Source organism: Tachysurus fulvidraco, chromosome 4, assembly GCF_022655615.1.
Source record: "Tachysurus fulvidraco isolate hzauxx_2018 chromosome 4, HZAU_PFXX_2.0, whole genome shotgun sequence".
NCBI classification, from domain to species: domain Eukaryota; kingdom Metazoa; phylum Chordata; class Actinopteri; order Siluriformes; family Bagridae; genus Tachysurus; species Tachysurus fulvidraco.
The window spans coordinates 28,543,292-28,554,479 of NC_062521.1; the positions used below are offsets into that span (position 1 = coordinate 28,543,292).

At 44.8% G+C, this 11,188-nt stretch overlaps 1 protein-coding gene across 1 annotated transcript; it reads left to right on the forward strand.

Annotated features, from left to right (window-relative positions):
* Positions 1-387: 387 nt before the first annotated feature.
* LOC125141069 lies at positions 388-4,839 on the forward strand. The gene is made up of 2 exons (XM_047812681.1): positions 388-2,175; positions 2,617-4,839. Exons 1-2 carry the CDS (start codon positions 388-390, stop codon positions 4,645-4,647), a joined length of 3,819 nt encoding a protein of 1,272 aa, XP_047668637.1. The 3' UTR covers positions 4,648-4,839.
* Positions 4,840-11,188: the final 6,349 nt, after the last annotated feature.

Here is an 11,188-nt window from a genome sequence, read left to right on the forward strand (position 1 = left end):
AAAAACCTATGCATCACGTGGGACACTGGAAAGCTGAGCCTTATCGAACAACATGCTCTGCATGCGGAAAAGCTGCTCACACAAGCCAAGCAAGATCAGGGAAAAAAGAGAGAAGAACAAACACACAAAGTTCAGCTGACGATGATGCAAGCCATGACGAGATCTCATACACAATGGAGAGGGACTTCCACATATCGAGGAAGAGGGCGATATCGAGGAAGGGGGAGAGGAAGAGGAAGAGCCAGAGGCGGAAAAGAAAAAGGGGGAGAGAGTGGATGTTTTGTTTGCGGAGGACAAGATCACTGGGCAAGGGAATGCCCTAAGAGACATGATGAGGAAACTGCATGACCATCAACATCTCAGGTCGAGGAGGTCAGTCCTGAAGGGATGGGTGAGTCAAAATCTTTGATGCTATGCAATGAGGAAATGCTTCAGCTAACTTCTGATTCCGACTTAAATTTTAAGGTTTTGAATGCTATTGATTTTCTTGAAAAGAAATATACTCCACAAGGCACATATGCAAAATACAGTTTAGATGCCTACAAGCACATGCCAGTGCACACATTGAATGTAGAAGGGAAAGAAATTTTGTTTTTAGTAGATTCTGGTGCAGGAAACTCTGTGATCAAATTACATGAGTTGAGTGAGATGCCAGAAATGAGTGGTAGATCCCTGAATTCAGTTGGAGCGTCTGGGATTATCGTGAAAGAAAAATTTACAGCACCCTTAAGGTGTGTTGAGAATAACCAACAGTCATTCACATTTTCTTTTCTGCTTTCTGAATGCTGCCCGATTAATTTGATGGGCAGGGATTTGATCTGCAAATTGGGAATAAACCTAATTAGCACCCCAAACGGATTAAAAGTGTGTAGAAGTCAAATAGGTGAATTTCAGGGCGTTAAGTGGGACCCCAGACCTCTGTTGTATGTGTATGAGTGGGAACTCAGCACCTCTTCTGTGAATTCAGTGAATCAAGCACTCTTGGATAAGGCCTATGATGTTACTAACCCTACACGCACACAATACATGAACACACATGATCTGCACTGCACAGCACACACACACACAGGGCCTGATGTAGTTTATGAACAAGAGTGGTTTGAAATGCAGCCAAAAGCTGATGTGTTGTTACTGACAAAGTTGTATTGGGATAATTACAGATGTACTGCAGAAGTGAATCTTTCTAGTATAAATGTGAAGCCGGGGAAGGCCCATCCGTTCACTATAGAGAATTCACACCCACATGTGTCTTTATCAAAAGGTGAAACAGAGAAATGGGAAGATTTAGGGATGTGGACATTAAAATGTGTGAAAGCTGATGATTGGAAACCCAGTTCAGATCCCACAGTGTTGTACAGCGAGAAAACTAAATCCTATTGCATGCACTTGAATTGGATGGCTTTTGTTGACAGAACAGTTGAGATAATGCCACAGGCAGACACAGATGTACTGAAAACAATGTGGCAGATGACACACATTTCTGGGGAAGATCCCCGATTACAAGCAGTTCCTAGAGAACTTTGGGCAACAGGGAAATATGATGTAGGTCTGATCAAAAATTGTGCACCGGTGCAGATAACACCTAAATCGGATTACAGACCTTGCAAAACTCAGTACCCCTTAAAGCCAGAGGCTATTAGGGGTATCACACCAGTGTTTAATTCACTGCTTGAATCTGGAGTGATTGTGCCATGTGAAACCTCCCCAGTGAGAACACCTATTTTTCCAGTGAGGAAACCTAGGCCTCTGGGTGAACCAGAGGAGTGGCGTTTTGTCCAAGATTTGCAAGTAGTGAATGATGCAGTAATTCCAAGAGCTCCAAATGTGCCAAACCCTCACACAATCTTGTCTCAGATTCCACCAGAAAGCAAGTGGTTTTCTGTGGTAGACTTAGCTAATGCTTTTTTCAGTGTACCAGTTCATCCAGACAGCCAGTTTTGGTTTGCGTTTTCTTTCAATGGAAAGCCGTACACTTTTACCAGATTGTGTCAGGGATTTTGCGAATCTCCAACTATTTACAATGAAGCTCTTAAAAACAGTCTTGAATCTCTGACGCTGACCCCAGGGTCAGCAATTCTTCAATATATGGACGACTGCATGATTGCAGCGCCATCTAAAGAGCAATGTGAAAAAGACACTATTGCGTTACTTTGTCATCTAGCGGAGGAAGGTCACAAGGCGAGCTTATCAAAGCTGCAGTTTGTAAAACAGCAAGTGAAATTCTTGGGGCATCTGATATCAGAACAAGGCAAAACTATTGAGCAGAACAGAGTTGCAGCAATACAAAACATTCCAAAGCCTAACACAAAAAAACAACTGATGTCATTTCTAGGCATGTGCTCTTATTGTAGGACTTTCATACCAAACTATGCAGTCCTCGAAGCACCTTTGAGCGCAATTGCTCATGGGAAAGGCCTACAGGCCCACAGTGCACTGACTTGGACACCAGAGGCAGAAAAAGCCTTCGTAGATTTGAAAATGGCTTTACAAACCACCCCAACATTAGGGATTCCAGATCCAAACGAATTGTTTGTACAAACAGTTGATGAAAAAAGTAGTTGTATGACATCAGTGCTATTACAAAATCATGGTGGGAAAATGAGACCAGTGGCCTACTTCTCTGCTAAATTGGATCCAGTAGCGGCAGGCCTGCCAATGTGTTTAAGAGCAGTAGCAGCAGCTGAGAAAGCGGTTAATGCTTCTAGAGATATTGTGGGATACAGTGAACTAACTCTTTTGGTCCCACATGCAGTGTCGCTTCTTCTTCTTGAACAGAAAACAGCACATATGTCTGCGGCACGTTGGCTGCGATATCACACTATTTTGCTTGACATGCCAAATGTGAAAGTAAAACGCTGTACTGTGTTAAACCCTGCAACTCTTCTCCCTACAGAAGCAGATGGAGAACCACACAATTGTGTTGCGGTTGTAAATGAAATTTGCAGTCCTAGGTCTGATTTGCAGGAAACGCCTTTGCAGAATCCAGATCTTGAGTTTTTTGTGGATGGATCAGCCTTCAGAGATCAGAAAACAGGCCGCAACTGCGTGGGGTATGCAGTAGTGACACAACATGAAACGGTTAAAGCAGAATCATTACCAGAGCATCTCTCTGCGCAGGCAGCCGAATTGGTTGCTTTAACAACAGCATGCAGGTTAGCAAGAGACAAAACTGTCACCATTTATACTGACAGTAGATATGCATTTGGGGTAGTACATGATTTTGGTACATTGTGGAAAAACAGAGGTTTCCTGACCTCTTCAGGTAAAGCAATCACGCACAATGGCCTGATTTCTGAACTCCTGGATGCAATCCTGTTGCCAAAATCTATTGCCATATGTAAGTGTGAAGCACACACTGGGAAACATGACCCCATTTCACAGGGCAATGCGCAAGCAGATGCAGCAGCAAAATCAGCTGCGCAGAAACTGATTTTTTCGTCAGAGAACGACGAAACTTTGTGTATGTTGCAAATATGTACTCCCACAGCAGATCTCAAAAATCTTCAATCACAGTCTACAGCCCAAGAAAGAGCCACATGGAGGAAAGCAGGAGGTGTGGTAAGAGATGGGGTTTGGTACGGCCCTGATGACAAGCCATGTTTGCCAAAGAAATTGTTTCAATTCTATGCTAAATTGGCGCATGGCCAAGACCATGCGTCAAAAGGGGGGATGTATAACAGTGTCTCCAGATACTGGCACACTAAGGGCTTTGCAAACTATTCCCAGAAGTTTTGTGAGAAATGTATAGTGTGTGCAACAAACAACATTGGCCGAGGCGTTAAAGTCTCCCAGAGCGCCCATCCTCCGCCACAGCGACCATTTGAACACCTTCAGATGGACTTTATTGAACTGACACCCAGTGAAGGCAAAAAATACTGTTTGGTGATAGTGGACATGTTCTCTAAGTGGGTGGAAGCTTTCCCCACTTCCAAACAGGATGCAAGTGCAGTAGCTAAAGCACTCCTGTCTGAAATTATTCCTCGTTGGGGAATCCCTGACAAAATCAGTAGTGACAATGGGACTCCATTTGTAAACCAAGCACTTCGACGGGTGGGAGAGTACTTGGGTATAGATCTCAGACAACACTGTGCGTACCACCCTGCCAGCGGAGGGGCGGTGGAGCGAGAAAATGGTACGCTAAAGAATAAATTGGCCAAGTGCTGTGATGAAACAGGTCTATCATGGGTAAAGGCCCTTCCCATTGTGTTATTATACATGAGAACGAGAACTAGAGGGAGAGTGAATTTAAGCCCATTTGAGATACTGTTTGGCAGACCCCCAAATACAGGAATTGAGCCTGGACACACACCCAGATTAACCACAAGCCAATGTGAAGATGAAATGCTGTGTTATTGTGCAAACTTGTCCTCTGTTTTGTCTCAAATCCATAAGCAGGTGAAGGAAGCACTGCCTAAGGTGACGCAAACAGATCTGCACAGTCTCAAACCAGGTGACTGGGTGGTGGTGAAGGATTTCAGGAGGAAAAGCTGGAGAGCCAGGCGGTGGCTGGGACCATTTCAGGTACTTCTGACCACGCAGACTGCGGTGAAGGTTGCAGAGAGAGCAACGTGGATTCACGTTAGCCATTGTAAGCGGGTTCCTGAGCCAGAGGAAAAACCAACACCCGACAGCTGCAAAGAGGAATGAGAAGGGGCATCAGGGCACACGGTGACGTGCTAGTAACCTCTCCCGTGAGCTCCAACTGACTTTCCACGACGCGTATAGTGTCTGAGTCAGAAGAAAACCCTGATACAACGCAGCAGCCGACACCGAGAAGGAGCAGCGTCATCTGAAGGAGTAACATCGACACACACACACACATATGAATGTAAACACAAATGTAAATGAAATTAATGAACTGAAAGAAGTAAATGTGAAAGACACTTACGACAGCAGATGACGACGGCATTACACATTTACGACAGCCAGACTCCCATACAAACACAAATATAAGACCTGACTTCTACAATCGATCAACATTGATGAGTAAAAGCTCCTGTTAAGATGAGGAGCCTGTTTGACTATCACCCAAGAGTTTTAGGGATCATTGGCATCCTTATGATCTGCCTGTTAATTAGAGGGAATGCAGAAAAGACTTCCACCTTTGGTAGAAGTCGCAGAGACGTGCATGAAAACACTTATTGGCAATTTGCCAACTACACTGCCAAAATGATCACAAATGAGTCTTGTTATGTGTGTATGATTCTCCCCACAGCTGCGAGTAAACACACAATGATCCCCATGAAAAGTAATGGTAGTGAATTGAAAGCCATAGCCCAATACTGTAGAAATTCTTACTGCATGTGGAAGCAGGATGCTTATAGAGTCCAGAATGGCACACATTTGAGTCTGGTGATAAATTCACCGGCCTCCCTGTGGTGTGAAGCTGGAGGTCCTGGGAGGACTGATTTAACTGGTACCACCATATGTCTACGAACTCTAATGCGTGTGACAAAACGAACATTCAAGGTAAACCAAACAAGAGTTAACACATTTGTTGCACAGCCTCCTCCTAAATTGAACTACACACACTGTTTTGTAGGTACAGGAAACATACCGTTAGGTAATATTGCCAGCCGTAGGTGCACTCATTTATATTACCCATATTCTGATGACGGAACCTGCCCACAGGCAGAGTGTTCCCTCATTCATCCATCTGACACCGGCACATTACTCAGGGCTGACGACTGGTACTGGGTCTGTGGTAAAAACGTGTATCTAGCCCTACCCCGTAACTGGGGAGGAGTATGTACTTTAGCAAGGTTTAGGTATCCAGGTGTGGTCATAGCTCACTCACACTCACCAATGAAGCGACCCAAGAGAGAGGTGTCTGATAATGACTTTCCTCCGCCAGAACATAGACTGAAACCTACACTGAGTAAATTCTTTGATTCCTTCTTCCCACAGTATGGGATGACTCAGGTTTGGAATCAACTAGAAGTCACACATTATCGGCTTGCCACTTATATTAACTCCACTAATCGGGCAACCGAAGGCATTAAACAGGAACTCGCGGCCCTTAGATTGACTGCTACACAAAATAGAATGGCCTTAGATATTCTATTAGCTAAAGAGGGAGGTGTATGTGCCCTGATTGGAGATCAATGTTGCACCTTCATTCCCTCGAATGATGACGACCAAGGGTCTATCTCAGATGCACTGCATGATATGCACAAAGTAGCAAACCAAATGAAACGAGACGAACACGGAGATAATAGTTGGGGACTTTGGTATACACTGTTCGGACAGTGGACTCCCTATCTATCAATGATAATCCCAGTGATTGTGGTATTACTCTTATTATGTTTGTTTGGCCCTTGCATATACAAATGCATTCATTACATCATAATGTCCAATCTAACGACCAAACAACTTGTGAAACTAGACGATATTGACGATGACCCTGAATGGAGTCCTCCGTTCAGCGATGACTATTTCACTGAATTTGCCCAGACTGATCCAGAAACAGACAAAGGTGAATACGGACAGTAGAGACTGTGACTTGTAGTGAGGTTACGACTTGATTAATGCTTAATGCTTTGCCTTTAACTGCATATTTCTTATATATACGGGTCCTGTCCCCACAAAAACAGCATATTATCCACTAAAGATCATGTATTTTATGAAGCATTCATGTGAACCCTACAGGGGTAATGATGCGCTGATGTGAGATTTTACATGATTAGCTTAAGATTTAAGTGATTATATTCTAGCTGATTAACAATGTTGTAGATTAAGTAGTTGATTAACAATACTGGTATCGATCGATCATTTAGAGTTTAGATTTTGTTACAGATTAATGATTAGTAAAATTTTGTGTATTGTCCCAGGGACAAAAGGGGGGAATTGTAGTGGAAATTTTTACTTTAGAGAAGAACACATGAATCTGTCCTTCGAGGCTTCTGTATTTCCCATGGCTGGTAGTTATTGTGACTAGAGATTTCAGTTGTTTCTTTCTAAAACTGCATTTAATCAGAGCTTTCCCATGAGACCTTTTCTGTTCCCGTGGGATTAGCTTGGTCAGAAGATGAACAGGCGATGCTTCTAAGCCAATGGTGGATGATGTTTTGGTTTTACATGTCCTGTTTATTTTATTCCTGTCTATAAAATGCTGGTGTTATCAATAATGGTGGCCCTTCCTCTCTGATTTTACACGTAGAGTGTTGGGTCCTTCTGCAAAGCTGAAAACAATAAACCGTGAAAACCTTTATACTCTTGCCCGTGCCTGTTGTGCCTGTTGGAGTGATATTTTAATTCTCTCGAACCTCAAAACTTCCACAACAGGCTGGCGTTGTCGGCAGGATTCCGCGTTTGAGAGTCGACTTCGGGGATTCCCGGGGAGGCTTGCAGCGCTCGAGCCTTGAAGGCTGTTAACTTCACCTCGACCGCAAAATTGGCTATGAGCATGAGAGGACTCGGGAGTTCACCGTGAGCCGCCTCAACGCTGGAATCAAAAGTAATTGGATGTGTGGAAGGTGAGAGAATCTATTTTTATTTGTGTTAAAGAACACTGATTAATCTGCTAAAGTTGTAAGGGTTTTATTTTGAAAACCATAGTTGAATTCATTAGTGTTGAATAGTGAATATTGTTGGTTGTCTCTGTGTAGAAAGTGCTGTAAAGACAGGTCAGTGACCTGGATAGGCACCTAGTGCAAGGCCTAAAATACAAAAGTAAAGCACGGCACTAATCTGGGATTAGGTGCTAAAGGTGTCTTGTTTGCGAGGTTTTGAGAAAACCCGCCGCTAAGAGCTGACGAGCTCGGTGTAGACTCTCCGGAGAGCAAAGCAGGTTTGGGGAAAAGAGAAAAGGCCAAAACAAAAGATAACACACACACACATAGCACAGGCTTTCTGGTGCAGAGACTGTCAACAATAAACTAAGATAGTCATGGGCAACAGTATTTCTAAGAGCAAGCTCAATAAAAACACAGTCTGTGTCACTGGACCTAATGTGAATTATATGAGAAATAATTATGGTCCTGATTCTGTGTCACAATTGTTGTGGTGGGTGACGGAGTGTGGCTTCCCAGATGGAGGCAGTTTTAGCTTGAAGCAGTTAGATTTGCTGAAAGGTAACCTGACCCAAATGGAAAGAGATAATGTTGGGAAGAAGAAGAACAGGGTAGAAATAAACTGGACAGCTTTTCACATGTGGAAGTTAGAGGCTGAAAAAAGGTTTCAAAAAGCACAATGTACACCAAGGAAAGAGAGCATCTATACAATATGTACAGAATATACAAAGTACAATAAGTAGCTCACAAAGTCTCCAGTGTCTTAAGTCTTTTTCAGATGATCCTGACCTGGATGGACCGCCTCCTCGACCACGTCTGGCAGCGGCTGCGTCATGTCGACAGGTGTGCGCAGATCCGGAGCCAGCTCGTGTGGAGCCGAAGGAGAGTCCACTGCCTCCACCGAAGGCAGTTAAGGCTGACCCACCCTCTCCACCGATCGCGGATCGTACACGCCAGAAAGACAAGCAAAAGGAGACTACGGATCTTGAACCTGTCAGAGAAGAGGCTTCGATTCCAGAGGTCAACGAGAAACTTCAGAGTGTGATTACAATGCCCATGGTGGAAGTAGCAGGGCCGGATGGAGACCCTATGTTAGTACACCGTCCGTGGACACTAAAGGACATTGAGCATGCTCATGAGCACCTCCCTGACCCGAGAGAAGTGGGGGGGAAAAAGTTTGGTGTGGAGTTGGAACGTTTCTGCAAAGAATTTCGTGCCACCTCTCTTGAACTGAGGCGCCTGCTGGGAAGAAAACTAGCATCTGACATAACGCGGATTAAGTATGAATGGCCGGATGAAAATCTGTGCATGAGACATCCAGATCATGAGAGCGGGAGGAATGCGACGTACTATAACTTCGTAACGGAATTACGTGAAGCGTGTTATGAAGCTTTTCCAGTGAAGATGGATATGACAAAGATTGCGCTGTGCAAACAACAGGACAGCGAGACAGTTGCGCAATATCTTCATCGCCTCACGGAAGTACACAACGCGCACAGCGGCCTTACTGCCCCCGAGAATATGAGTGAGGGGGTAGTGACCGCATACGAGGCGCATTTGAGAAACAGTTTCATGAATGGACTGATTCCGGAAATATCTGACATGGTGAAAAACCTATGCATCACGTGGGACACTGGAAAGCTGAGCCTTATCGAACAACATGCTCTGCATGCGGAAAAGCTGCTCACACAAGCCAAGCAAGATCAGGGAAAAAAAGAGAGAAGAACAAACACACAAAGTTCAGCTGACGATGATGCAAGCCATGACGAGATCTCATACACAATGGAGAGGGACTTCCACATATCGAGGAAGAGGGCGATATCGAGGAAGGGGGAGAGGAAGAGGAAGAGCCAGAGGCGGAAAAGAAAAAGGGGGAGAGAGTGGATGTTTTGTTTGCGGAGGACAAGATCACTGGGCAAGGGAATGCCCTAAGAGACATGATGAGGAAACGGCATGACCATCAACATCTCAGGTCGAGGAGGTCAGTCCTGAAGGAATGGGTGAGTCAAAATCTTTGATGCTATGCAATGAGGAAATGCTTCAGCTAACTTCTGATTCCGACTTAAATTTTAAGGTTTTGAATGCTATTGATTTTCTTGAAAAGAAATATACTCCACAAGGCACATATGCAAAATACAGTTTAGATGCCTACAAGCACATGCCAGTGCACACATTGAATGTAGAAGGGAAAGACATTTTGTTTTTAGTAGATTCTGGTGCAGGAAACTCTGTGATCAAATTACATGAGTTGAGTGAGATGCCAGAAATGAGTGGTAGATCCCTGAATTCAGTTGGAGTTGGGATTATCGTGAAAGAAAAATTTACAGCACCCTTAAGGTGTGTTGAGAATAACCAACAGTCATTCACATTTTCTTTTCTGCTTTCTGAATGCTGCCCGATTAATTTGATGGGCAGGGATTTGATCTGCAAATTGGGAATAAACCTAATTAGCACCCCAAACGGATTAAAAGTGTGTAGAAGTCAAATAGGTGAATTTCAGGGCGTTAAGTGGGACCCCAGACCTCTGTTGTATGTGTATGAGTGGGAACTCAGCACCTCTTCTGTGAATTCAGTGTATCAAGCACTCTTGGATAAGGCCTATGATGTTACTAACCCTACACGCACACAATACATGAACACACATGATCTGCATGAGTGTCTTGCCTCAATGACTATCGTCCCGTTGCACTCACACCCATAGTTATGAAGTGCTTCGAGAAGCTCGTCATGAGGCACATCAAGACCCAGCTACCACCCTCACTTGACCCCCTACAGTTCGCGTATCGTCCAAACCGCTCCACAGACGATGCCATTACCACAGCCCTCCACTTAGCCCTCACCCATCTGGACAATAAGGACACTTATGTACGAATGCTGTTCATAGACTTTAGTTCAGCATTCAATACAATCATCCCTCAGCACCTGATTGGGAAGCTGAGCCTGCTGGGACTAAACACCTCCCTCTGCAACTGGATCCTGGACTTCCTGACTGGGAGACCTCAGTCAGTCCGGATCGGGAACAGCATCTCCAGCACCACCACACTGAACACTGGAGCTCCTCAAGGCTGCGTGCTCAGTCCACTGCTGTTCACTCTGCTGACTCACGACTGTGCAGCAATGCACAGATCGAATCATATTATTAAGTTCGCCGATGACACGACCGTGGTGGGTCTCATCAACAAGAACGACGAGTCAGCATACAGGGAGGAGGTGCAACAACTAACTGCCTGGTGTAGAGCCAACAACCTTTCTCTGAATGTGGACAAAACTAAAGAGATGGTTGTGGACTTCAGGAGAGCACAGAGCGACCACTCTCCGCTGAACATCGACGGATCTTCTGTAGAGATCGTCAAGAGCACCAAATTTCTGGGTGTTCATCTAGCGGAGAACCTCACCTGGTCACTCAACACCAGCGCCATCACCAAGAAAGCCCAGCAGCGTCTCTACTTCCTCCGAAGGCTGAGAAAGGCACATCTCCCTCCCCCAACCCTGACCATGTTCTACAGAGGGACCATTGAGAGCATCCTGAGCAGCTGCATCACTGTCTGGTTTGGGAACTGTACGATCTCGGATCGCAAAACCCTGCAGCGGATAGTGAGGACAGCGGAGAAGATCATTGGGGTCTCTCTTCCCTCTATCATGGACACTTACACCACACGCTGCGTCCGCAAAGGCAA